Below are 27,792 nucleotides of genomic sequence, written 5' to 3'. Positions count from 1 at the left end.
ATAGAAAGGGATATTGTTTAATAAATAAAACAAGTTAATTTAAAATATTTATTTAATAAATGTACCTAAAGGTATACTTTGGATATTATCACAAATGTTAACGCGAATAGAGAGAATCTATCACAGCTAATGTCGGTTACTTAGATAATGGAATGATATTTTTAATTACAATGAAAGTTAACCAGTAAGTCCATTTTCTTTGGGCTGAATTAATTCTTCGATAAACTCCTTGACCATGGTCTCAAGCTCCATTTTCTTCGCCTCTTGAGCGCTGAAAGTATAAAATCTTAAATCAACAGTCCTCAGTGTAAAACTTCCAACATAACTTAAAAAGTATTTTTTAACAGTATTTTACATTGATGGAAAATATCGTGAATCTGGTGTGCCCAAATTAAAAAAAAAAAAAAAGGTTGCGTGTACTTATGTATGCGCGTAAGAAGTTATACTTCTTTGGCTTTCTTTATTTTTTTTAAATATAATTAATTAATAATTAATATTTAACGTAAACAATTTAATAATATTTAATATTTAGTATATTATTCAATTATTAATTAATATTAATAACAATTATTATTATTATTTATTATTTTATTATATTATTCATTCAATTTAATAACTTAGTATGTTTCATAACCTTTTAACTAAGTAACACAAAGACCTATCTTTGTGAAAAAACATTGCTAAATTTCTTTGAAAAAATAATTAAAACTCCTTTATTTGTTTAAAAGGTAAATGTCATTATGGTCATTCAAAATTCTTTGCTAACTTCACGCATATTCTATTTCTTTTTACTTGTAGATTGTCTTATTCCCATCTCGCTCGCGCACGCTATGATCACACTGACAACTTTGTGTCACGGTGCGCGCGCAATCGTAAAATTTCACTCTCATCAATTTTTCATAACGCGCCTAAAGAAGTATAACTTCAAAAATCTACATATTCTTAATGAATTAAAATGCAATCTGAGGCCAAGACCTAAACAGGTAAAGGCTCACCAAATAGTATCGGCCTGGCAGACGAGTTCCGTGTAGTACTTGAGCTTCGGTTCGGTCCCACTCGTGCGCACCGTCACGCTGAGCCCGTTCGAGCAACGGAACGTTATCATTTCCCCGCTCGTGTACTTCTGGTCCAGGCCGGTTCCAGAGATTTCTGGAAAGGATTAACCAGTGGTAGAAAAGTAATTATTAATTGCTTTCAAAACGAAAAAGGTTAAACGATTTTTCATTCCGTAGAATTCTGACAGCTATACATTTTTTGACATGTCAGAGATGGCAAACCTTTTTGGCCGAGCACATCAATTTCTATACGATCATCTGAGTCTATACATACATTTTATTTGTTAGTGAATGTATCCATTTTATTAAGTGCGGTGCTCCACATTACGGCGATAATTACGTCCCTTTTAATCACAAACAGTAAAAAACGCAAAAGTTAAGATAACATTTTGTTTTATTAAAAAAGTTTACTAAACCTGGAATTAGTAGGCAGTGATGCCAGCTAAATAATAAAATAAAGTAATTAAACTTAATTCGATATATTGTTCGTGAAATATTTGTTATTTTTGTGTTACGCCACTTGAATAAGTAAATATTTACCTTTTTGTAGGTAAAACATAAAAAATACGTAGCATTTTATTTTATTGTCCTCAAATGGGTCAAATTTGTCCCTTTTTCGGTGGAGAACTTTTTTAGTAGCAAAATTTATGAAATGTCAGAATTTTACGGAATAAAAAATCGGAATATAGACAGTTTTTTTTTTAAATAAAGGTTTCGAACGTTGAACTTACTCAGTTCGCCTTCCGTGTCGCTTCCTTCAGGAATCTTGACTCCGGCCGTAAAATCATTTACGAACACCACTTCGCACGGACCCACTGTTTTTGGGTACTGAAAAAGAAAGTTTATCATTTTCAGTATAATAATTTTATAATTACATAAATATACTTATTCTTACGCATATCTTATAAATTGGTCTAACAAATTATAAGACCTAATTTGTTGCATCAAAAAAAATAATTATAAAAAAAAGTTTGATTGTTTTTAAATAAAACCAGAATATAACTTATAAATTGGTTAATTTCGAAACATTAAGGAATCAATCGGACATATTTCTGTGTCCGTTTGGTCTTTTTCTACTTAATCATTGTTTTAATTCAATGTAATACTTATAACTCACAATTCCTTTTCCGTGAAAATTCCTTATGCGAAGAAATATCTTCTGCACGACGGTCGGTTCGTTGAAAAGAAAGTACCCGTTGTACGAGACGTGATAGCCGAAGTCACGGTACAACACTTGTAGTTGATTTTGAAGACTCGACCCTCGAGAGTAGAGGTGAGAAGCCAGCGATGCCACCTGGAATAGAACCCAGTAGACGGTGAGACCCCAATCCTATGGTATCAGTTGGAATCCTGGGAAATAATGGACTTATTCCTTATAATTTATTTCCCCCTCCCCCACCCCCCCTCGTCAACAAAAGTAAGCAAAGCTAAACGTATGAATTTTTTGTAGGAATCTTAGAAAATGCATTTCGTTTTCAAACATAGACAATGTGTGGGTAATATGTGTATATAAAAAGTAAATAATTACTGTTAACGTAATAATTAAATAAGAAAATCAAAGAAAGGATGTGTACCTGAACAGCAGCCGAAACCCCATCCTTATCTGGGACAGTGGGACTGCACATGTACCCAATGGCCTCTTCGAACGCGAATATTGGGACTTTGCCTTCCTTCTTCAAGAGTAATGTTGCGTTGCCTGTAATATACATTTTTTTTTAAATGTTGGCCTAGTGGCTTCAGCGTGCGACTCTATTACCTGAGGTCGTAGGTTCGATCCCCGGCTGTGCCCCAATGGACTTTCTATGTGCGCATTTAATATTTGCTCGAACGGTGAAGGAAAACATCGTGAGGAAACAGACATGTCTTAGACGAAAAAGTCGACGGCGTGTGTCAGGCACTGGAGCCTGATCACCTACCTGCCTATTAGATTGAAATCATGAAACAGATTCAGAAATCTGAGGTCCAGACCTAAAAAGGTTGTAGCGCCACTGATTAATTATTTTGAAATGTTAGTACTGCTACATTTTCAAAAGATGGTATGAACAGTATGAAATAAAAATTCGAATTTGTAAAATTAACTTATGAGTTTTTGCATGATTGATAAACAACAATATTAGACCAGAAATCCTGTCTTTATTCTCTGATAAAAATAATTAAATTTACAATTTGCGAAATAATGAAAATGTCTCACCCATCCATTTAAACCCAGTGAGGGTCTCAACAAAAAGCCCTTTGCCCCTCGAGACAGCCGCCAACATCTTTGAACTGACAAAACTGGCCAACAGATACACTGGTTCACTGGCACCGGATTCGTCAGATTCAGCTCGGATTAAATGCTGTTTCAATATCCACCATCCCAGAAGAGAGCCCATTTCATTGCCGGAGAAAACTTTCCATGATTTTGTACTACAAGGATATATGAATTTTAGACAATTGTATGAAAATATAAAAAGATTTTTGCCTAAAAAACATGAATTTGGATTAATAAATAAAAAATAAGGCCCTCACTCAATGTTATATTCAGCCACGGCCAGTCTATCTGCATCGGGATCATTGACTAGTACGAGTTGAACCTCATTCTGTTCCGCTAAAGCTTTACTCATCTCGAGACATTGTTTTTCTTCAGGGTTTGGGAAGACCACAGTCGGAAAGTCAGGGTTGGGATCTTGTTGATCTTTTACACTTAGAGGAGCCTGGAATATGTCATAAATATAGGTTGTAAAAGTTTTTCAAAGTCGAATAAAAGCGAGGCCATGTAAGGTCTCTTATGAAATGGATAAGAAGACACAGAACGAAAGAAAATCTAGTATTTAGATATTATTGTGTATTTATTTTTTCTTTATTTTAGTTAAAGGCAGTGTTATATGTTATTTTGAGTATTTTTTTGTAAATTATTTATGCACTTCTTGTACTTTACCCTCTGTAGGTGTTTCTTTTTTATTGTACGATATTGGTTCTATAGGGTTGCCTGGAAGAAATAGCTTGTTAGGGATAAGGCCGCCCGTTGGTTAATAACTTATAACATAAGTCTTATGTTATATTATGTATGTTATAAGGTAACAAAGTGTAAATAAATAAATATTTTACTCAGTGATATTTTTTATCAATTCATATAAGACAAAAATAATCGCCTTTCAATAGTCTACCTTTAGATTGGCAGCAGCAAAAGCCTTCAAGATAAACTCATAGCCAACTCCATGCATTGCGCTATACACAGTAGATATGTTAGCCTGTTTATTCTGTTCCAGTACATCATTATGAAGACTACTTTGAATATACTCCATGTACTTAGAGGTGACTTCCTCCTGACAGTTCTTGACCATTTCATTATTTTTCAGCTCATCAATATTCCAATGATCATCTGGAATCCTAGAATTAACTGCTAAGAATTAAACTTGCCAGTCAAAATTTATAATACACTCCTTATATGGACATGAAACTCAAATAAAGCCAATCTAGTTCTTTATATAGTACTTTTGTTTACTTATGTTTTATTAAAAAAAATTCTTGTATTAAGGGCAAACACAAAAGAGTTAATGAGATATTATCTTAACTCAGGCCAACATTTATTACAAGGTGAGAGCATGCAGTGTACAAGAATGCATTAAAATTAACTACTCACTCTAAACAATTTAAAATTTCATCCAAAATACTGTCATCATGTGGTGAAATCACTTGAGACCCATTGCCCCAGTAAACTTTGTACCCATTGTCCTCTTTGGGATTATGGGACGCTGTCACCATAACTCCAGCAGCGGCACCATAGAGAATGGTTGCAAAAGAAACCAGAGGTGTAGGACACACTAATGAAAATAGATGCACTGGTATTGATGATGAGATAAATACTTTTGCTGTTAATTCTGCAAACCTAAAATATATATTATTTATAATTTCTTGTTTTTGTTGTACTTTTTTATCATCCCATGTATTAAACATTTTATTTCTGAGATCCCTTATCAAATGTACTTACATGCTTAGTGTAGTAAGATAATAATTTCGTCATAAATTTAAGAAAAATAAATACCTTTTGCTATTATATCTGCCATCAAATCCTACCACAATACCATTGCTTAGTTGACTTTGAGTACAAACTTTTTTAACATAAGAACAAAGTCCCTGAAATTAACAAAAAAAGGTTCAGTGTACTATTGACTATTCATGAGTTGCAGGATAAAAGGTCAATATAAACTTGTGATAGAGCTTAATAAGCTTAAACCACTCATGAGCGTAGGTAGCTCAGTGTATTTGTTTTAATTATTTATAATCCAATATAGCTTACATAAAAATATAATAGTTTATTTCGTTCAATCTTAAGTTTAATACTTAAATACCAGGATAAATAATATTCATATGCTTCACCTGTGCTGTTTGTAACACAACTACATCATTCATGCACATGTAACCAGCACCCATTCTTCCACGGAGTCCAGCTGTGCCGAATTTCTGTCTACTTAACATTGTTTTCTTTAATTTATCCCATCTGCAATGCTCTATGTCCTCAAGAACTTCGTGGTGTGTAATAGAATTCTAAAATAATTAAATAGATATTATATATAAAATCTGTTTAATAAATTTAAAAATTAGCACCATTCATATAAAAAATAACAAACCTTGTCGAGCTGAAGCCAGCCATGTAAAACATTATTTAAATTAGAATCACCACTGTTAATTGAAATCATTTTTAAACTTCAATATTTACTTAGAGTTACAATAATGATTTTCAAAGTAACAGACAAGTCCACGATCACTCACAACGTAAGTAACAAAATTAAAATAATCTCGCAATACGGGGGGCAGATTACTCTCGGGTATTCGATAATGAAACCTTGAACTATGAGATAAGAGTTTTCTTTAGATACTTTGAAATAATAACAATTAATAAACAATGGATTTAGTTCACAATTCACAACTCAGCCTTGGCCAACAAAACAAAACTTGCCGGCAGCAACAGCTAAGAAATTGGAGTTTGTTGGCTGTCTCTGCCACTGTCAACGTCAAGAAATGATTGTCAATCATATAAATCTCAATCTCTCAGTTAACTTCATAATCTGTAAAACTATATTTGCCTTCAGCCTTCTATGCTAACAAACTGCGCAATGTTTTGCTAAGTTTCGAACGCATTATATGTTTGCGTTAGCCACTAAGCCATTGGATCAAGGCTGCCAGATGAAAAAGGGAAATTTTGAAATGAAAAGATCGTACAACATCAAAGTGGAAACTTTTTATTTAAAATGACTGTCTTTTGCCTTAAAGAGTGTAACTTTAAAACTTCATATTCTGAAATCATTTTGACGTCACAAACAGTGCACCTGGCTTTAAATTGGTTTTTACCGGGCCCTAACAAGTCCTCAAATAAATCTATTTTTTCCCAATCGGGACGATACTTCTGTGTTCTGTGTTTGTCCCATTCTGTTGCAGAAAGGTCTCCTCTTTTGGCTAATTTCTTTTTGGAGTACCTGGCGCAGGTAGCTCATCTTCATTTTTACTACCCATTCTTGCTTAAGCGTATCTCAAAAAACACTAAAGACAATAGATCAGAAATGTGCAAATGCAGATCTAAAGAGGATATAATCACTTAGAGCTTAAGACTGATGAAAAAAAACAGGTTTTTGACTATTCCAATACAAGTCTTTACACGACAAAAATAATAAGTTTTATAAGAATGCACACATATAGAGGCTTTAAATGAAAAAAGAGTCTTCACTCAAGTAAAAGATCTAGGCATACGTAAAGTTGTTGGGGAGTTCCCCGAACATAATACTTGCCGGAAAAATCGTACATCTTTGTACGATGTGTTTTCTGTACGATCTTGGTCTAGCGATCGTTCATGAGTAAAAATGACAAAAAATCGTAGAACTATGATTTAAATCGTACATCTGGCAGCCCTGCATTGGATCGATCATGCTAAAAAAAACTTGTTTTTTTGTTATACCGTAGTTATATAGGTATTCTAGGAAATCAGGGCAATAAATGCAGAAAAGATTAAAAAGCAAGCTTCAAAAGTTGGGACAAACATTATAGGCAATCGTAAAATAATTTCCGGGGGTTTTCTATTACTATCACATATTGTATCAAACTGGTAAAAACTGCTTTAAATTGAGTATCTAATTTACATTAATCAGTATTTAAACGAATTGAAAAGCCGGATATCAATTTTGAACTTGTGGCATTCTGTTTCTAAAATTTCATAGGTTATTAACGTAACCTGTCTGCCAGGGTCACACTGATTAGGAAGTTGATTTTCCAATCAGTGGCCAATCATTTAATTGTAATTGCAACACCGGAAACGACCACTCCACGCCCCTGGGGTTGCCCCTGCACGTCCGTCCGACCATGCTTTTAATTCATCGGTACATGCTCTTTTTGTTACGGCTTTAATAACCTTTATGTGAGTTTCATGTAAATAGGACTTAACAAATACCAAATAGTCCTGTAAAAATCGGTAACAAAATAAAATTGAGCAATAAACAACCGTTTCAGAGCTACTGGTCACGGTGACTATTGAGATTACTTAAGTAATCAAACTCTAACTTCGCTTATTAATTTAGTATCACGTACATTATGCATATGAACATCAGTTAAGCACTCTCAACCTTACAAGCACACATATTAAAAGCCCGTCTTAATCTGAGAGGATGGAAAAAAGTTACATTTGTTATATTATGCAATGGTATGACTATGAGTAGGTAAATTAATAATTTATATAAGTTTCTCGATCTCGGAGAATTCTTTACAGAATAAACAACGAACAAGCCGACTTCGGTTGCTAAGAAGAACTCGAAACGTGTAGAAACGAAATAATAAAATAAAGTTTTATATCATAAATAACTTTTGAGCAATACAATAAAACGTTCATTTTTGCCGGATGTAGTAAAAAAATACCTAGATATATATGTTTTTTTAGCGCAACAATTGAGCGTAGTTCAATAAAGGTGGACGTAGCTTTATTAGGTTTGCATTCGTGAGTTTCGTAATAGCAACAAACAAACAATTTATATAAACAGTTTCTAATTAGGTTATTGGATACGTCTTTTGAGGTAGTGTAACTCAGATTTAAGGTACATTTAAGGTACACAAGACTATGAAGTGAGAATAGAACTCACTTTAACGTTTTCAAATTTGAAGACACAAAAGCAAAGGGCCGCCATACTTGGCTAAAAGTGTTTCGAGTTGAAGAGAAAAAAATGTAGTTTTAAACTTCCACGAGATTAGGGATATAGATATATTATGAAACTCGGAATTTTCTATCTGCTTCTCTAGAAATACTAACGTCCTGACCAAACCAAGCCTGGAGAGAGAATCAAAATGGTCGTAGAGAACCTTGAGTAATTGATAGGAATATTTATTTTTAAATATGTTGCGTGCCGATCAATTTGTAAGTAGAATCGACACTAGAGATGTGGAACAAGTTATTTTTACTCATTTGCGGTAATAAAATTTGGCAGGGTGGATATCCGGGATAGCCCAGCGCACCTTCACCCACAACATAAGTAATTTGTCAAGAGCGGAAGACTATTAAGTGTTTGAAAGCATTTCAACTTGGACAGGGATTGCGAATATCTATCCTTTGAAGGGTATACGATTTCTTCCTATTTCCCAGTACTATGACACTAAAGCCTTTAGCTTTCACCGCGCAATCTCTACATAGAATCACCTGAGAGCGGAAAGTATTGCTTTAGTAAGCATTCACATATTTCACAGGTGGTGCCGCGTGCAACCCAGGGCTCCAAGCGAAGCCTATTATCATGAGTTAAGGTGATTTGAATATTCATGCATATACCTGATGAACGGTGTAGGAGGCTTTAAAGCGGTGTAACTTCTACCATGGCACTTTACGGAGCCACTTTGAGGCAGAACTCACTTACGCTAAATAATTAAAATCTTCTACGGATGCCGCAAAGAGGTGAATAATTCGTTGTTACCGAAAGGTCTCCTTACCGCTGCTTGTGTCATGGCTGGCAATTACTGGAGAAGTTCTACTGCTGTTGAGAATTTGAGACGTTTGGTACGAAGTGGATCTCACTATGCAAAAATAGTAGGAAGTCAATAATGTTACAGAAGTAATGGAAACAGTAATGGTACAGAAGGAGATAGCAGATCGAGAGAGGGAGCGCTTTAGGAGGAAACGTAAGGTTAGAATACGCATCTCCTACCTCCTACGTAGTGTTTACTGCAACGGAGGTTTTGGGCTTAACAGCAATGCCGTCGAGGCCCCGGTAGTAAGCATGAGCGCCCCTGCAGCTTCTCTATGCGCAAATTTATTTCCGAATAATATTTTATATAATTCTCTAATATAAAAAAGAACGTATCTTGATGTTTTATTTGTCAAATGGAATAACTTATTAGTTTTAGATTTTTTTTGTCTAGTATTGTCTTTAGGAATAATTCGAGAATACTTTTTGGGTTTACATACTATTGCAATGTTAGCATGTCTGTATAGATTTTATTGTTTCTTCTGGTAATCAAGCTGGAATCTCTGCGCGGCCGTGCTATTACCAAGTCACATACGGACGTTTTGGCTAATCCTGAATTCCCTGTAACAGAACAAACCCTTGAGCTAGTAAATCGCTCATTGATACTTGAAGTCAAGTATTTTTATAAATAAATTCAAATCTGGCAGGAGCACTATTTGCGATACCGGTCAGTTACAAGACTGAACGCATCGTTTGTTAACAAATTGATTGGCGAATTATATCATAATAATATAAATCAAAATAAATTATTTGAGTGAAATATGGGGCCAGAAAATATCATGTTAGCCTCTGTGGAATTTGAAGTATTTGGTGAAGTCCAAGGTAAATATTTTATTTTTAAATAAAAATGTTTTGATACTTTAATGTCGTTTAATGAATAATATTTTTTAAATCGTCAGTTTATTGTTTATCATCATGTCGGAAGTTAGTTTATTCTGAAACTGTATGTGTATTGTAACATATATTTATGATAATCAGTGTGTCTATTTACTTTTATGACTGATTATCGAGATCTCTTATTTTTTCCGTTTTTTTGTGAAAATAAAAATTCATGTTGGTTATAAAAATTCAATTACTATCCAGTGATGCTTCCACCTATTTTATTTAGGCCTTTGCCCTTTGTTGAACATTCTTTCGTACGTCGTTAATTTTTGTCATCCTTGCGTAAGTGCTTTTCTTCACCATACGAACACACGACCTTGAGGTCGAGAGTCGCACACTGAAGCCACTAGACCAGAAAGAAACCAGTAGAGCTTTTAGGGCTGGACCTCAGATTTCTGTTTTGTTTCGTTTATAATAAGCAAGTAGGTGAACATTTTGGGTCTTAGACATGCCGGTTTCCTCACGATGATTTCCTTCACAGTTCGAGCACATGTTAAATGCACACATAGACAGAAAGTCCATTGGTGGACAGTTGGAAATGAACCTTCGACCTCAGAAATGAGATTCGTAGTCTAAAACCACTATTCCAGCACAGCTCAATATAAAAAAACAATAATTTATTTCGAATTCGGTTTGGTACATTATATTGAATCTATAAATAGTTGGGAGAGATTTCCAGTTAGGTTGGAATTGGGTTAAAAGCTTCGATTGTGCAATAAAGCAATAGCTTGTTAAACCTTATTAAATACCGTACTATTATACATATATTATATACTATATTCCCAGCCACCATTATGTGACTATTTAAAACGAAGACGACCGTGTTATTGCTTGTTATCAAATACTCAGACGTAAAAGTGGAAAATACCCGCGAAAGTTAAAACCTATAAATCAATTTGAAAAACGGACTAGCCTACGCCTAGAATGGTATCTTATCATTAAATTGCCACACGCTGCTTTCCTCAATATTTGTAAATAAGCCCTGTTTAAATATGCGTCTCTCAAATTGTATTGAGATGATTTTTAATCTGCAGGTTGTTTTTTCACCAAGTACTGCAAAGAGATGGCTGAGCGTTTGGGTATTGGGGGTTGGGTGAAAAATACGAGAAAGGGCACAATCGTTGGAAGGATACAAGGGACCAAGGAGAACTTGGATAAAATGTAATACAAGTTAAATAATTATTAGTTTTATGTTTGCTTACAGATTTTGTTTTTGCTCTATTAAAAGGTTACGGATATTACTTTGTATTGATACTTATAAAAGTTATCGTGTACATTTTTTAAAACAAACATAATTTTATAGGTTTTCTATTATCATTTTAAAAACTATTTTTATTATCTAAACTTATCTTCCTCAAAGTAATTGTACTTAAACAGCATCTAATATTAACTATGTAAGAAGCAGCTTAAGTAACCATTAATTAATTAAAATCATTGTTTACATTACACCTTTAAAATTCGAAAAGAAGTGCTACTTCCTAGTATATTACTGCATTGCAAAGTTAAAAGCTTAATTTAGATTCAATATATTATTCAAAACATTCATACAAAGAATAATAAAAATGCTTTTCAGGCCTTTCCTTATACCTATTGGTTTTTCTCACTTTTATCAACGTAGTCAATCGTGGTATTTCATGATATTAATAGGCCACCGGCTCTCACACTTATCGCTTTCATGCAATAAAGAGATAGAGATCTTGTCATTATATAATCTAAGGTCCATCAAAAGAAAGCTTAACCTTGCCTGCGTAATCGTTCTATGTAACTAATTATATCCGCTGCTTGGGCTCATGCCAAGCAGTTCCGTGTTGATCCAATTAGTTCCTTGTCAACACATCAATGCCAGCTATTGCAGTTCATTGTTATAATAATAACAATGTGTGTTTGTTATTGCAGTAAGTTATATTACATAAGATTAAGATAATAAAAATCCATCTATTTATTATATATTGCACCTGTTTCTTTGATAAGTATTTTATATGCAAGTAGATGATTAGCCTTCTATTCACATGTCGTCAAGACATAACGGTTTCCTCGAGATGTTTGTCTTCCCTAAGAGTAGTCGAGTAAGTGTAAAATGCGCCAGAAAAATCCCCGTAATTCAAACGCACGACATCAGCGTTGAGAGTCGCACGCCCAAGAATTATCTAGGTCTAGATCTATATTATATTATATTGTTTTATCAGTAATAGATCAAAGATTAAATTATGATATTTATAAGATAATCCAATTACTATAAATATATTGTTTTATTGTTTAAGTATGATTTATTATTAATAAAAGGTTGCATTGATTTGTAATTTAAGTTTAAAGGAAATGTCTTATTTTTCCAGGATCGAGTGGCTCAGTACAAAAGGCTCTCCGGAAAGCAAAATAGAAAAATGTGTGCTTTCTAACTTCGAAAACGTGGCACGTCTGGCATTTAACAATTTTAGTATACGTTTTTAAAACATTTTTATTTTATTTTACCACTGCAAGGGCCCGCTACAGAACCCGCTAAAGCTGTGTTTCTGTCCAAATCTCTCAAAGAGTCGTCGAATCAAAAGAAAAAGTGATTGTGGTTTGCCCATAGACCTTTAAAATTTAAATATCCGTAGCTCAATACAATCAATTTGTATTAAATACAATATTTTATTTACTTTTATTAATCTATGACAAATATTATGATGCTGAGAATAGAAGATTAGACATTACCAGATAAGGTATCGTTAGATAAATATGTAAACGTAAACTTCCAGTAATGTTTGTATCGAAGCATGCATTTCTTTATTAAAAACAAATTTGTATATACGCAGTTTGTGCCAGATGCGATTAGAAGATTGAATACTGTTGAGTTCATAGTTGATAACACATAATGGATCTACTTAGGTGCACTGTCTTTTGTCCAAAGGAATTCTACTACAATTATTTTAATGTTGCATTACATCATTATTGTACTAACGGTCATTGGCGTATATTTCAGCGCGCGAAAGTTCGATTAATGATCTATTCGGTCGCCAAACTCCAAAAAAGTATATTGTTTCTTTTTATTTTTTGTCATCGTTTCTCGAAGTAGGGCGAATGGAAAAAATATATGGTGGAGTTGAGTTGTTTATGTATCCATTTTGAAAGATCGAGACACGATATAAATAACTTCAAGGATTTGAGTATTATATTTATTTAGTTATTTTTTTACACAAATACAGTATTTACAATTTTCTTAACCTATAAAGTAATAATAAAAATAAATAAAATTAAAATTAAAACAAATTTAAAAAGTTTGGTCCCTGTGGGAGTGTACCTTTAACGCTGGCAGCATTTCCTCGCTGTATTGCGAGACTTATTCTTTGAGCCAGGAAAGTGCCAGCTCTGCGGTCACCGGTACTATCTACCAGGCGCCAACTTAAATCTTTAATAAGCGCCTGTGCACTTGAACCCCACGGCCCAAGAGTCTCTACTCCAAAGGGAACAAAATTGAAGTTGGAGGAAAGACTCTTATATTTGTGCCGTTTGTTATTTTCTGCCTGCTCTGCGGCCGCGCCAGCTTTTTGGCTTGTCCGAAAGGAGATGAGACGGGGCAAAGGTGTCTACACAGGTAGCATCCCATACTAAAGCCCGTCCCATTTTCCAAGGGATCAAAGACATTCCATCTGGCCGCTTGCCATCGTCTCTTGCGATGCCTGTTGGCTCCAAAATTGCTGGAACATTGACGGAGGCAAGAGAGCGGCGTATAATGTCGTTTAGCGCGGCATGGCGAGAAAAACGACCTGCACTCTTTTGGCAGTGTAGGCCATGGTGTCCAAGGCTACTTACTTCAAAACCACAGGGACACTTATGGGGAGTACATATGGGCACTCCTAAGCGGAGGCTGATGGCAATTCGAAGTGATTCAGGGTCTAAAAGGGTGCCAGTGTTTGGCGAAGGATAAGCATTAAGCCAATGCCCAGCTTCCCTAGACCCCACAGCCATCAACCTTGCACGGTCTGTTATTGGAATGTGACCTAATAACTTTTTGAATTCACTTTTGCAAAGAGGATCATCCCAGCTCCTTTGAAAGTTGACGCCAGAAGGCAAACTCAAGCCTGGGTTGGATGCTATCCACACGTTTCTTGCATCTGTTAAATCCGCAATCTCGTAGTTTGTAGAATAAGATCTAAGGATTTTACCTACCAGACTGCTAGATTTGTGAGCAGATGAGAGAAACGCTGGAAGAGCTACACTTGTTATCTTGCGTACTCCTAATCCGCCAAAGCGAACAGGAAGCGATGCTTGATTCCAAGAAGGTGTATCAAAACGAACATTTAAAATAGATTCCAAAGAAGTTTTTAAAAGATTATCCAAATCACTTAAAAAAACTGAATGATTCCATAGAGGGCTACAGCGAAGTACGTAAGTTAATTTGGGAACAAAAAGGCAGAATTTTAAAATGAACAAAGCTGAGTGTGCTGTAATATCCAGAAGACGGTGAGAAAGATCTTTAAATTTTGATATTGTCGAGTTAATGTATTCTTCAAAACCTTCTTTGAAAATCGGTGCTCCTAAGAGGTACAGCGATTTTTTATTTATTATTTTTATATTTGGGGCTAAGGTATTAATTTTTTTTATTGTATGGTCGGTGTCCATATTCTCACCATGGAGATATATTTAATAACTTATAATAACTTCAATAGAACAAAAATCCAAACATAGCCAATTTTTGACATTTTGAATTAAAATTTTATGACGAAAATGTATATAGAACATGATTTTGACATTTATACGATATATTTTATCGCAAGCAATCCATTACAGATTTTTTTTTGATTTTAGACAATTACATTAATTTAATGTTTTACATAACTAATTGTTATTACGGGCCGGCGTGCCTCAGTGCTCCAGCTCTCCACTGCGCACCGCAGTCCACCCCGAGACACTGACACAGCAATTCGTGCTGGTATAGGGCCTTAAGGTAGCAATCACCTTAGCTGTTATTATATATAAGTTCTATTTGTATCGGTAGTACATTTGACACCTAAAACAGGACAAGTGTGGGTTCATAAACATATGAACCCACACTAGAGATGTAACGGAATGTAAAAAGATGTGAGTAATAAACACATTATTAAGAAATCGTTTATTTGTAGTTGAAAACATTGTATGTACATAAGCCTATTGCTAAATATATAATACAAATGGAATGATCTCGAAGTTTGACTTAGATTTAACCACCTGAAGCGTAACATTAAGTATGTAATACGACAAAATAAGGCAGCACTTTCACATTATTCGTTGATGGAAATATATAATACAAAAATATATATATATTTTAAGGCACTTTTTATTATGTAAATAGCCTGCGCATGGTTGCTATATTAGTCACAACAGTGAAAAGTATGCTGTTCTTACGACGGTTTTTGTTAATACAGATATAATATGTAAATTTTCGTGTAATTTAATATACCTATCCAATTCGCCCAACATTACCGCTATTATTAAAGCAAGATTTATTTATTTATAGCATACCTAAATAAATTCTTAGGATCGTATTTGGTCACGATTTTTGTGTTAACTTTACAATTTTATTTCACTTCTAAATTTAATCGCATTGATAGTGAACTACAGTAAAATAAGGATTACATCTTAACTTTTCAAATAATTTATAAAGAGTATGTCATAATAATTTAGCCACGCATATCCTCTGAACTTATACCGATTACAACTGATATGTTTAAGTTTTTGTATTTAAAGTAATTTGTTTACTATACTTAGGATTGAAGATAATAGAGAAAAACACAAGTACAATTTACAATTAAATTTAAACGTTTGTTTATATAGGATTCCTTTAATCTCATTAATCAGCCTATTAAACTAATACCAACGTTGGTTTGTGAACTCAGGTCTCATTAGGTCCGTTGTGCGTATATATATAATATAGTTTTTAGAGTATTGGTTTGATCTCGTTAAAACTATAGTCTCTCGGGCTTTATAGTACTTAATCACAGTACACTATATCGGAACTATGTTCGTAATAAAATATCGGTACAGAATAAAACTTTTTTCCTTCTGGCAATATTCCAACAGCCATTACACGTCCATGGTCTATACTTTTTCTTCTGGTGTTTGTAAAGGCACACTGGCTTCTTCCATTTTTTTCGTTAAGTCCAGCGCTTTATGTCGTTTTGTTCTTTCCTTGTGGAAGAAGAGTCGGAGGTAATGACAGGGGAAGATGACGCATTCACCAGCCGGTTCTTCTGCGTCAATATAAACTCCTCTTACAAGGATTGAATTTGAACAATTTAAGAGAATCAGCAACGCCAGACTTACGATGTGGCAAGACCAGTTGCTTAAGTGAGGCGAATCTGAAATGACAAAACTCGTTAAAATAGGAATCTAGAAAATATCCAAATATCTAAAAATGTGTTTTACTGTTTAGACGATTCATTTGATTACGATGCATGCATAAGCTAATCTTTAAATACAAACAAAAGGAAGTATTACATTAAAATTTTCAAAAAAGTTAAGTCTTAATACTCCTCTTAGTGCGTATTAATAAATAATATAAGAAAATTCAAAAATCAAAATACTATTTTAAAAAAACATTGTTACTATTACTGTTATTACACTGCGTTATAATCTATATTGTATAAACGAACCTGGCAAAAAATAAATGTCCAGCAATCCCCAAACCCCCCGCCATACATTAACCGTGGAAGCGAAAGAAAGTAAGTGGTAAACATCAGCGATCAACAGCCTTGGGGCTCCCTGAAGTCTTGCGACAGCCCACCGCATCGGCGCCTGCAGCGAAAACGTCACAACTACCATAGAGTAACCTACTATCTGTGGACAAAAAATAATATTATTCGCTATAAAGAATATATTTATAAACAGGAAATGACACATGTTTCTCACATAATCATAAAATTGATATTACTAGCATAATCTAGAATTCACTAGAAGACATGTTTGCATTGATCTTATCATATATTGACATAACTGTGAGAACAGTGCTCTAAATAAAATATTTTTATCAAAGGTTTTATTAACTTTATATTAGTTTTAATTGTTAGTAAATATTATAATGTATTATTTTTTTATTATCTTTATTATAGCTTAGGCTTGCAGTGAGATTCCGAGAAGAAACATCTGCTTTTATCTAAAAACAGTGCAAGATATTCAATGTTTTTAATGAAACTATATTTATTGAGAGAGTAACATAATATATGTATGGTACACAGCGTAATATGTGAGTCAAGTTTTGTAAGGCCGCCATAATATGACAAAAAACTGAACTAGAAAAAGAACAGAAGGAAAATTCAGAAAACTCGACAACTGTACCGATTTTTTGAGAAATTTTCATCAGACTATATTTTTTTTCTTTTTTACGTTAACTAATAACGAAAATATTTTATGCGATCGTCTTTTGTTTTCAAGACTGTTTCGCTACATAGTAGAAAGTGTGCTAAATATAGATGTATATACTTAGATCTACAGTATATTTATGCGCTTATAACACCTTAGCATAGCTTCATAATATAAATAAAAATCGACGTGCGAGATAAACAAAACAATAAAATGTTGGCGCCTGTAATAATACCTGAACAAACATAGTTATCTTTTCTTGAGTCGGATGAACCATAAGCCAAGTAATTAACTTAACACTTTATTATTGTATTTGTTTATACGTTTATTTGTTGTGCGATGGAAACACCCCGAACGGAGATATCATATTATCATAGGGAAGTGCCCTAGTTCGGTACTAAATTTCCTTTGTGAATTTTCCACTAATTACGTAACTTTTTTACGCTTAAACTGCATATTCATGACAGCGTAAGTGCAAATTGACAAAAAAAGATAAATGTGTACTTTAGATAAAAAGTGTGATCGAATATTTGGTTTTTGTGAAGGAAAGTGGATATGGACATGAAATTTAGAATAGTGAAATTTAGTAATGATAAAAAAATTAATAGTTGTAAAAAATAATGTTTCGGATATAACGTATGAAATAAAAGGCTTTTTAATTTTATAAGGAGGAAAGTATAGATTATGTAAAGTTTATATCAGTTAGGAAAGGGATTTACAGAGCATTTTTTCTACTAGCTGGTGCCCTCGACTTCGTCTGCGCAGGATTAAAATAATATTAGTCCAAATGATGTAGCGTGAAAGACATTTTATCTACTTTAAATACCAGAAGCGATAAAAGTATCTATATTCATTAAGAAATCAATTTATTACTACCAAATGTTCATTGATCTACAAGTTAAATTATCAATTTTTATTGTATTGGTTCATTATTTTAGCTATAGTGGATTACACATAAGACATAGATATATTCCATCTTACATTACATATGTGTAACTCTAGAAGTTTTGGCAGCGTAGGCCAGAATAGCTCGCAGATGGTTGATTTCTTCCTACTTACTTGATATTTTCGACAATTCACACAATATCTTTATAAATTGTAGCCTATGTATTATTCTGATGTACAAGCTATATTATTGTAAAGTTTCATTAAAATCCATTCAGTAGTTTTTACGTGAAAGAGTAACAAACATCCATCCATACTTACAAACTTTCGCGTTTATAATATTAGTAGGATGTTATTTGCTAATACAATTTATACTTAGAGCCATTATTTAGTTTTACTCTTAGAAAAATATACTCGATTTTCTGTTGTATCGTTTTTGTGTCGTTGATAAAGGTTGTGGAGTCACACACAACTATTAATAACTTGCTTATTAAAGGTCCCGGAGCAAAAATAGGAGAATTATCCAATTGTGTTCACGGAAATGAGTAAATAAGGTAATATGAGCGGTTGTAGCCGGTTTCCAGTACAAAGATATTTCTACCCACGTGGAATTCAATGTCACTGCTGAGGACTTCTGTCATTGCCAATTCACAGTTTTCTGCAATTTTACCATTTAACCTGAAGTTCCGTTCAAGTTCCGACTAAAGAATAATTTCGAATTGCAATTTCCATATATAATGACTGAGTCAATATTAATCCTATGCTCAATTTTGCACTTATTTATTAACTATTTGAAGCAATATCGACTCTGTAATTAAAAAAAAATTGAGACGTTACTTTGCCATGTCTACTGTAAGTCGAAAACGTTTTGAGTCATAGTTCGCGGAAAATCTTGACACCAAACCTATATTATCCTAAGATTTATATGTATAATGTTTGAAAATACAATCAATATATATTTTATTTATATCTACTTTTTGACATATGTCAGCCATCGCGCTTATTATCAAGGCAACATGTTTCATGTATTGATGGTATTAGTGTGACGTTGAAGGTAAATAAAGAACTAGTTCTAGAACACTTATATTTAATAATTTTAGATGTAATAATCATGTCTTTTTAATTTGATATATTTTTATTAAGGTAAGTATGAGCGTAATTCTAAAAATATGAATTATTTAGATCCTAGCAAGTGTAATATCAGTTCTTATGGGAAAGTAATATTTAGCAAGGGTTTTTATTTATTTATTGATAAATTAATATGATAATGGAGTGTAAAATATAAATTAAACACTTGGGCTAGACCTACTGGAAAAAGATGTATAGAACGACAAAAGAAAAAAATTGACAGATGACGTAATAAAACTTGCAGAAAACTGGATGAATGTTGCTTAAGACAAAGAGAAATGGAAAAATATGGAGGAGGCTTTTACCTCAAGAGTCATACAAATACAAATACTAGAACACTAACAAAACTAACCTCAATTTTTAGAAGTTAATATAACACAACTAATACTTATATTACGAAATGTATTAAACAATTATTGTATGGATTAATTAATAAAGCTTTAATATTAATAACATTATTTTGATATATTTGTCTTGGTAACGGAGAAAGGTAACGTCTCATAACATAGGCAGTTCTTAATAGTATAATTTATTGACCTTCCGAATAAACAATATCTAATCTGATAAGTTAGTGTATTTATAATACTTATTATAAAAAATCTAAATTAGAATCATTATGTGTCACAACAGAAAGTGATAGCGAGAGATACTTGGCTCTACGCAATGTTCATTATGGAGATTGATATTTAGTTTGTTATAATTAGACCATTTAAATCCGAAGTTGGTTAAAGCAGTACGTAATAGAGCGAGGGCAAGGAGAGGAAACGTCAATTGCGATCTAAGTGGTCACTGACTCAATGGCGAGCATCTGACCCATATGCGGAAAAATAGATCTTCAAAGACTTAGGTAAACAGGTAACCTAAGTTACTTGTGTATTGAAAATAAGATTTGTTATATTGAGCTGTGTAGGCCTAGTGGCTTCGAGTGCGACTCTCACGCCTGAGCCTATCAGAAAAAACAAATGATCACGCAACAGATGACTGAGACACAGGCCTTAAAAGGCTGTAGCACTACTGGTTTTGGACATATTCTTAGCTGGTTCATACAGTTACTAGTATCATAAAGAAATAAGCTTTATCTGTAACTAATATGTGTTGACAAGCTATTAAATTTGACCACATAATCTTCAAACTAATCGTAATAATTGTGTCTTGTGAGGAGTTTTTTTATCAACTGACACCAAATTTCAAGAGATTAGATTTTTTCACGCTTAGCAAAATACCTTTTAACCTACTTCAAAAAATTATATGATTGATTGATGATGATGACGATGATGTATGTTATATAATTTAAAATGAATAATACTTAAATAAGATCATTTATTTAGGCTTTTAAGAACATCCTTTTTAGGTATATTCCATCTTAGTGATTCAGTAACTTTTAACATAATATATGGGAATCCACCCATTTTTTGATGGGACACGAGCGAACCTTAAACTAAACTTACGTCGACATATTATTTATAATTTTTGTTAATAAACAGCTGAATTATTTAGACAATTCTTTTTAAGACACTATGAATTTCTGTTAAGTATTGGGATCAAAGACAATATTTACGTTATAACAGTAATCAATTAATTATATCAAAAAAATAATTAGAATTTGGAATTGGAATTGCGTATTAGCTTTGGTATAACATGAGTAACAAAGTCAAATACAATTATTTCAACGAAATTCAATATAGAGCCATCTACATAGATATATAATTTTGTTAGTAGTAGTTAGGGCGGGTCGTTAGTATTGCGAAAAAATTCCGCGTGTTTATTAATAATTGTATCGTATTGTAGTCAAATTGAGTATTGTGTAGCGAATTGACTCTAAGTGCGAAGCATGAGATTTTTATTGGAGTTCAGCTGTATATATTCTATAGAAATAAGAAGTAATATAACTGAAATAACGATATTTCCTGCGGGTAAAACACAACAAACATATACTATTATAATTTAAAACTACATGACTACAAAAATTTGACCTTTTGGGTAATATTATTGCATCTACGTGTGGATAATATTTACATAATATATTAAATTTGTTATCTTATCATAAAATCTGCTAAGAGAACTTTTATATCCGTAACGCACTAAAAATCGACTAAATTTATTAAAAATAATATTTGTATAGACTTTGAGTTTATTATAACGTAGATAACATTAAGATGGGCAGTTATTAAACAAAATGATTGCACGAATTAGAAACAATAAAAATCTGTTCATTCATTTGAAACTAATGTGTAAGATTTGGGAACTTTTAATAAAAATACCTGTATCAGTCAGGCTTCCCAACTCTTTCATAACAAACTTAATAGTAAAGTCCTTTTTTTTTAACCCACTTGTACTAGTAGGTTTTTTTAAATCTTTATCTTAATTTGCTATATAAGTGACTTCTGAGCATTAGAAACAGACAATTAGCTATAAACTGACGTAACTTTATCAAATTTGTCAAGTATTAAAATCAATGAACATTATTGCATTAGATTTTAATCTAAGCTTATACTTACAAGTGACGTCCAGCAAGATTTGGCAGGATCATCTGGATAGAGGTAAATGTCAATCAAAGCCCACAGACCTCGCCACACGAATACCACAAGTGACCCGACGACTGTCACAGAAAAGACACAGTCCAATATGTATAGAGCTGTTTCCTTACTACTCTGTAACAAAAAAAAAAAAAATTATATTTAGCTCCTAGAAGATTTATAAATTCTAAATCTATTTTATAATACATTTCCTTTTACCCTTTGGATCTTAAATATATTGATATATAAGGGACATTAATCCGAGTTAATAATATACGAGTATATAAAATGGGGGGAGGTCTCACCTGCATAACAATACTTAATTATAATTATATTAACTTTTTTTATAATAATGTATATATCGATTGATACAATAAAAGTTTATTATTATTATTGCAAAAATAAATTAATTCATTATTATTAAATATTGTCTGTGTATATAATGATTATGTTTAAGTAAGTATAAAAGTAACACTAAAACACGACTTTTATTCAAGATAGATTATCTTAGGCAGTAACTGTTTAAAAATAATGCGGTTTATCGTATCATATAAGATTTAATATGAGATAAGGATTATTTCCTGTTATACTCGAGTACCAGATAATAAGTTACCTGAATACCGAATACGGTACTTATAATAATGAGTAATAATTAGTTCTTAACTTTTATTTTTTATTTTCGGATTAATTAATACAATATTATCTGCTAATATTTGTTATATTTCTAATTCTCTTTAAATCTAAAAGACTAATAAGCAATAAGTAACTATTCAGAAATGAAAGAAGTCGTTATTTTTCTTTTTTATATTCCTGCTTATGTGCATATGGTAATAAAATCCCAGTGATAAGAAAACATATCTATTACAACGACTAGTTTAAAACAATACATAATAACTTACTAAACAACGTACACGATGATTTTTTTAATTATTTATTTTATTGAAGGTAATATGTATGTTAAATTATGATCTTTGTAAGACTTCAATACATACAAAGGAATATAATATCTCCATTCATAACCTCGTTACATTACATAATAAATTAAACCTAATAAGTCATGGTTCATAACGTTAGCCTAACTATATTTAATTTGCATATTCGAGGAACGACATTGCCAAAAGAGCTTGTAGTTTTGCAACTATTGATTAAAAAGCTTTTGTTTTATTATCTAAATGATGGTGATTTTAGATATGTTATAATAAATGTAATGTAAGAAAGAATTTGCAATCATGCAACCATTTCAGATTTTCAGATCCTCAGTGACCAATATATGACTGTGATTTGAAAAAGAAGAAATGCCTGTTCGCTGTTTAATTAAAATTACTGATGTACTACCAATTCTAATAACAATGACGAATTTTCGAAAAACAAGAGACGATGGTCGGCTCCGTAGAAATAGTAAGTAGCTCCTTGTACTATGAAACGATCAATGCTCTTATAATGTGAAAATTATATTTTTATGCTTTGTAAAAAATTGAATATATTTGAAAGAAGGGAAAGTCAGTCGCTCAAATAAAGCCCAAGCAATTCTATGAACAATTAAAATATTCCACGTTTATTTCACGTGCTTCAACGCGATACGTAATTATAATTTATATTATTTACTTAAACTGATTTCATTGTTATTAGTCGTATTGTTGATAGTAGACGAATCCAACTAGTAATAAGTTGATTATTCTACTACTCGAGGTACATTAATGTAAGCAATGGATATATAAATATCACAAAAAGGCAGGCTTTAGGTATGAGAGAATAGATACCTTTTTTTATCAGTATTTTTTAAATCATCTAGAATCTTAAAACAATGTTTTCAAGGGGAAGGTGATTGGGTTTCTAAAGTCAAGGTGCTTTTATAGCGTAGGCGAAAATTTGGCCTATAAGTTTGACAACAATTGATTATAAATAGCTTGACGTATTATCATGACATTATGTTAATGTCTTTATTATATGACATAGCAAAAATTTATGACATTTGCATGCCTATTTATATATGGCTGATTGTCCGGATATAAAAAATAAATAATGTGATTATAAAATCACATAAGGTTTGATTGTAATATAGTAAAATTCTAATTGTTAATTATGTAAGATAAATTTGCACGCCATTATATGTGGCAGAATATGCGGAGTTAAGATTGTACAACCATAAGATTTTTATACCATATTCTTGCAAATAAATGATTATTATTATTATTATTAATCACTTCCGATAAACCCCAAAATTGCTCTATAACTTGTCGCTTATTACTTTTATTTCATAATCCTTTTTATAATCCATATCATTTATTTATAGATTATATCAATTACAGATTATCATATTACGTAATAACAACTTAAGTATATCTAATAAAGTAGTTCAAACTACTTAGCCACTAGTCCTAATCATGGCACAAATATCTCACAATCTGGTGCAAAGTTAATAAAATAGTTGATTTGCGCTATCATTCGCAGAATAGAATGTTGCTGACGGGTGAGTTAGCGAAAGCATCAATGCTCTTTAAACTAGGAATACTTGTTGGGGCATATGCATATGCTGTTCACATTATTATTATAGACTTTAAATTTTAATTTTTTATTTAAATAATAAATAACGTAAAACAACTTGCTTGATATTATAAAGTGTAGACATATCTTTATTGTTATGCATAAAAGGCATCTGATAATGGAGGATCTGGTATAAATATGGATAAAAATGATCAGCGTAGAGAATTACCATTTTCTCAAAAAACGGAAGGTTTATTTCATCATCACTCTAGGATGTTTGACTGTATGTTGACTAGTAAATGACACCAACCAGTTAAATATATTCAATAAGGCTAACAAGCCTAAGGAGGCGAGAATTGTTCTTTGATTTGCAGATAATTTTACAATCATAGTAAACATAATCAATTTATTTGGAAAATCGATTCCATAAAAGTAAAGAGTACTATTATTCAGGTTTTAAACAGTTCGTCACCTGGCTATGCGAGTGTTTTAGACTAGGGTGTAATGGTATTTCTTTTAAATCTGCTATTTCTTTTTTTTACTACCCTTTCTAGAGGCTTTGAATACTTCTTCCTGTAAAGTAGTTATTAATTTTCAAGTTTCAAAAAGTTCCGTGGTTTATACCTAATTTTCTTTTCTTTGTAATATAAAAATAACCATATACCATTTTATCTAATTTTAACTAAACAAATAAATCACCGCAAAAAATCATTATTTAAAATCTAGGTACTCATATACTTATATTGTATTTCTATAAAAAAAAGGATAGCATATGTGCTACGCGTCACGGCTGGCGCTACGAACATGCTACGGAGCGTGCTATTTCATTTGCATGTATTTATTACGCATTATGCTGGTTATTTAAATTCTATAAAAAATTGTGTTTCATACCGTTCTGTAAAATGTCGGTGCATCAAAGTAACCCTCGTCTGCATCTATTGAAACACTGTACGGAGCTGACTCCAAATTTCGTAACCCTTTCAGACATATAAGGGCTATTGTTGAAACAATAGTTGTAATTGCCGTAGAAAACGCATCCTCTTCGTAAATGTCCATAAAACTCCAGACACCTCTACAAGCCGCTACGTTGATTAATCCACCCACATAATTGTACAATCTAGTCACAATAAAGAACTTAACACTTCCAATTTCAGGTGTTAATTCTTTGCAACAGTATTCTTGGAAAACGCACAGTAGTAGTCCTAAAATGAGTCCTATCGATGTTGTCACCAGCGCACTTAACAGTGGATCTTCGGGGTAGATGTACATATCTAACAAATTCCATGTCGCCAGCCAATAGATGATAATCAAGGGCCCGGCAATCAAAGTTGTAAAAAGAATATCTATGTATTCTATTAAGCCGGAGTAATGCTCAGGATTGAGCGCGGAGTTAATAAGTAGAATGCTGTCACGCATATCGCCCGTACGACTGAACGTTTTCAGTTTATCATATCTCCTTATCCGATTATTTAACGATGATTTCCTCAGATAATCGATGTATCGAGTAGTTGAACATCAAAGTGCGGCGGTCGGGTCGTCTCCACATACCGTAATATTTACAACTGATTTTCACTTTTAACTGTTGCGCAGTTTCTTAAATATAGAAGCAATAAAAAATGTTTGCAAAGAAAGTCTTGCTTACTGCAGGGATTACGTTCGCGTCACAGTACCTACACGATGAGTTGTGCCGCGATGTTTGCTTCAGAGCTAATTATCGTCCATCGAGTTACAAAAAGGATTAGCAAGAATAATAACACTTATTAGGAAATGTAAATTCAAAAACAAGGACAGTTAATTTTTTAAAAATAAAAGTAAAAAGAATCGTAACTGACTGTTAATAAAGAATTCATATGACATTGAAGGTCCCATTTTATATCAACAAACTAAACTCGACTACTCAATTGTATGCGAAATACGCTTAACACTCACGTTTAATCGTTTAGATAGAATATAGTATTATAATATATTTCTTTAAATATATTTGTAACGCTAAAGTAAGCGATTTATTTAAAAACGGTTAGCGTACAAAATTTACATATTGTCTACTTTAAAACTAAAATTTAGATATTGCTTGTCCTTTGATAAGAAATTAATCGGAATTTAAACGTAGCGATTTGTCTCAAGCAACCACGTCCGTTCACTTTTACCACAATACTACAATGATCAATCGATTGTCAAGTCAAGACGAAAATAACTTAGATATCAATAATGACGTTTCATATATACCTATCTATTATTTGGTATAGGAAAGTCACCGTCTGCATGCTTAGTTTCTGAGGTTTATGGCGTGAACTCGGGTTCAATTTCTAACGAAAAAAAAAGTACTCTGATAGAAACAGTGAAACAGACGCAATAATGTGCCTGCCCCATGTCCCATTAAAGAGTTAACTGACCTGTTTGTAGTTAATACCTACCTTTACCTACCTACCTTTCATGGTAGAGAGAAAACATCAGATAGTTTTGTTTGCTGATGACACGTCCTTGATTTTTAAAACCAAACGACAAATAACAAATTTTGCCGATGTGAACAATGCTCTATCTTCGATTGTCCATTGGTTTAGTATGATTATTTTTCCGACCCAAATATCGGCCAATAGAATTGCACCATTCGACGTCACGTGGTACAACCTACATGGTATTATACTGATAATTTTTTGTGAAAATTTTCTCTGGTCGTTGCTTCAAGAAAAGTATTAAGTAGTTGTTTTATTCATTATGAAATTCTTATTTGTTAACTGTACATTTAGTCTCATGGTGCAATTCTATTGGCCGACATTTGGGTCGGAAAAATAATCCCCCGAATACCACACGAGCTTCAAAATTATCGGGTATTTCCCGATAGGTTCGTTGCAAACAATTAATATAGTCGTCATGACGACTATAAGTCGTGGCTCTTGTGGTATTATAAGTGAATAACCTTCTACTTAATGCAAAAAATTCAAAAGTTATACTTCTTTGGCGTAACAAGATAAAAATCTTTTTTTAAATTTTATCTTTCGCCATGTAGTGTAGTTCTTTCTACGTTTGTACGTTTGTAGAAAAAACTACACTTACAATAAAAAAAGGTATTTAATACATTGAAAATTTTATTATAACGCATTATCTAGTTAAATAAAGGTAAATACCTTTATTTATATAATATCACAAAAGATATATTTCTACATAATTAAAGAAATGGACATTTTCTATTTTAAAATGACTTGACTAAGCTAACTTCAGGGAGTCGGTTTTATGTGATTTAGGTTAACTGGGCATTTATAAAATATCTAGGTAATAAAATTCTAGTGAATTGTGCACATCACAATATATCAAGAATATAAAATGAATGAAATCGGTGCCTTTGATTGTAATTGGTTAAAGGGGAAGACGGATTGTGTCGCGTGTCTATGTTTGGACTAACGCTATTGACCAATCACACGAAATGCGGCAACGTTATCACTTCACATTCTCACTCCTAGGATTTCTAATTAAACAAAAACCATGAAAATGACATCAATACTGTAACTAATCTTTATATAGCAAAACAACAATTGCGGATTCTTTTTGAAGAGT

General features: G+C 32.5%; 3 protein-coding genes across 6 annotated transcripts in view; 1 reads left to right on the top strand and 2 right to left on the bottom strand.

The window, feature by feature from the left end:
* Window positions 1–36: 36 nt before the first annotated feature.
* Window positions 37–6,004, bottom strand: LOC125051139 (phosphoglucomutase-2). The gene is made up of 12 exons (XM_047651302.1): window positions 5,666–6,004; window positions 5,415–5,582; window positions 5,080–5,171; window positions 4,678–4,923; window positions 4,202–4,424; window positions 3,564–3,748; window positions 3,247–3,461; window positions 2,630–2,751; window positions 2,173–2,349; window positions 1,787–1,883; window positions 996–1,149; window positions 37–271 (listed from the first exon to the last, which is right to left on the bottom strand). The coding sequence occupies exons 1-12, from the start codon at window positions 5,732–5,734 to the stop codon at window positions 178–180; spliced, it is 1,842 nt and encodes a 613-aa protein (XP_047507258.1). The 5' UTR covers window positions 5,735–6,004; the 3' UTR covers window positions 37–177.
* Window positions 6,005–9,586: 3,582 nt separating this feature from the next.
* LOC125051076 (acylphosphatase-2) lies at window positions 9,587–12,554 on the top strand. Its single transcript, XM_047651224.1, has 3 exons — window positions 9,587–9,850; window positions 10,945–11,071; window positions 12,244–12,554. Exons 1-3 carry the CDS (start codon window positions 9,790–9,792, stop codon window positions 12,356–12,358), a joined length of 303 nt encoding a protein of 100 aa, XP_047507180.1. The 5' UTR covers window positions 9,587–9,789; the 3' UTR covers window positions 12,359–12,554.
* A 2,433-nt stretch (window positions 12,555–14,987) lies between these two features.
* The window catches only part of LOC125050972, a 29,975-nt gene continuing 17,170 nt past the window's right edge, over window positions 14,988–27,792 (bottom strand). For 3 of the 4 annotated variants that reach the window (XM_047651078.1, XM_047651074.1, XM_047651079.1), the window contains 3 exons: window positions 21,739–21,891; window positions 16,522–16,705; window positions 14,988–16,227 (listed from right to left, as the gene is read on the bottom strand). In XM_047651078.1, the coding sequence (XP_047507034.1) occupies window positions 15,968–16,227; window positions 16,522–16,705; window positions 21,739–21,891 (597 nt within the window). In that variant the 3' untranslated portion in view covers window positions 14,988–15,967. Of the gene's footprint in view, window positions 16,228–16,521; window positions 16,706–21,738; window positions 21,892–25,131; window positions 26,106–27,792 lie in introns of those variants that run through there. The other variant, XM_047651080.1, reaches the window with a different exon arrangement.

Source organism: Pieris napi, chromosome 7 (genome assembly GCF_905475465.1).
Source record: "Pieris napi chromosome 7, ilPieNapi1.2, whole genome shotgun sequence".
Lineage (NCBI taxonomy): Eukaryota > Metazoa > Arthropoda > Insecta > Lepidoptera > Pieridae > Pieris > Pieris napi.
The sequence above is the reverse complement of the archived record's forward strand: the minus strand, read 5'-3'. Positions and strand labels throughout refer to the sequence as shown.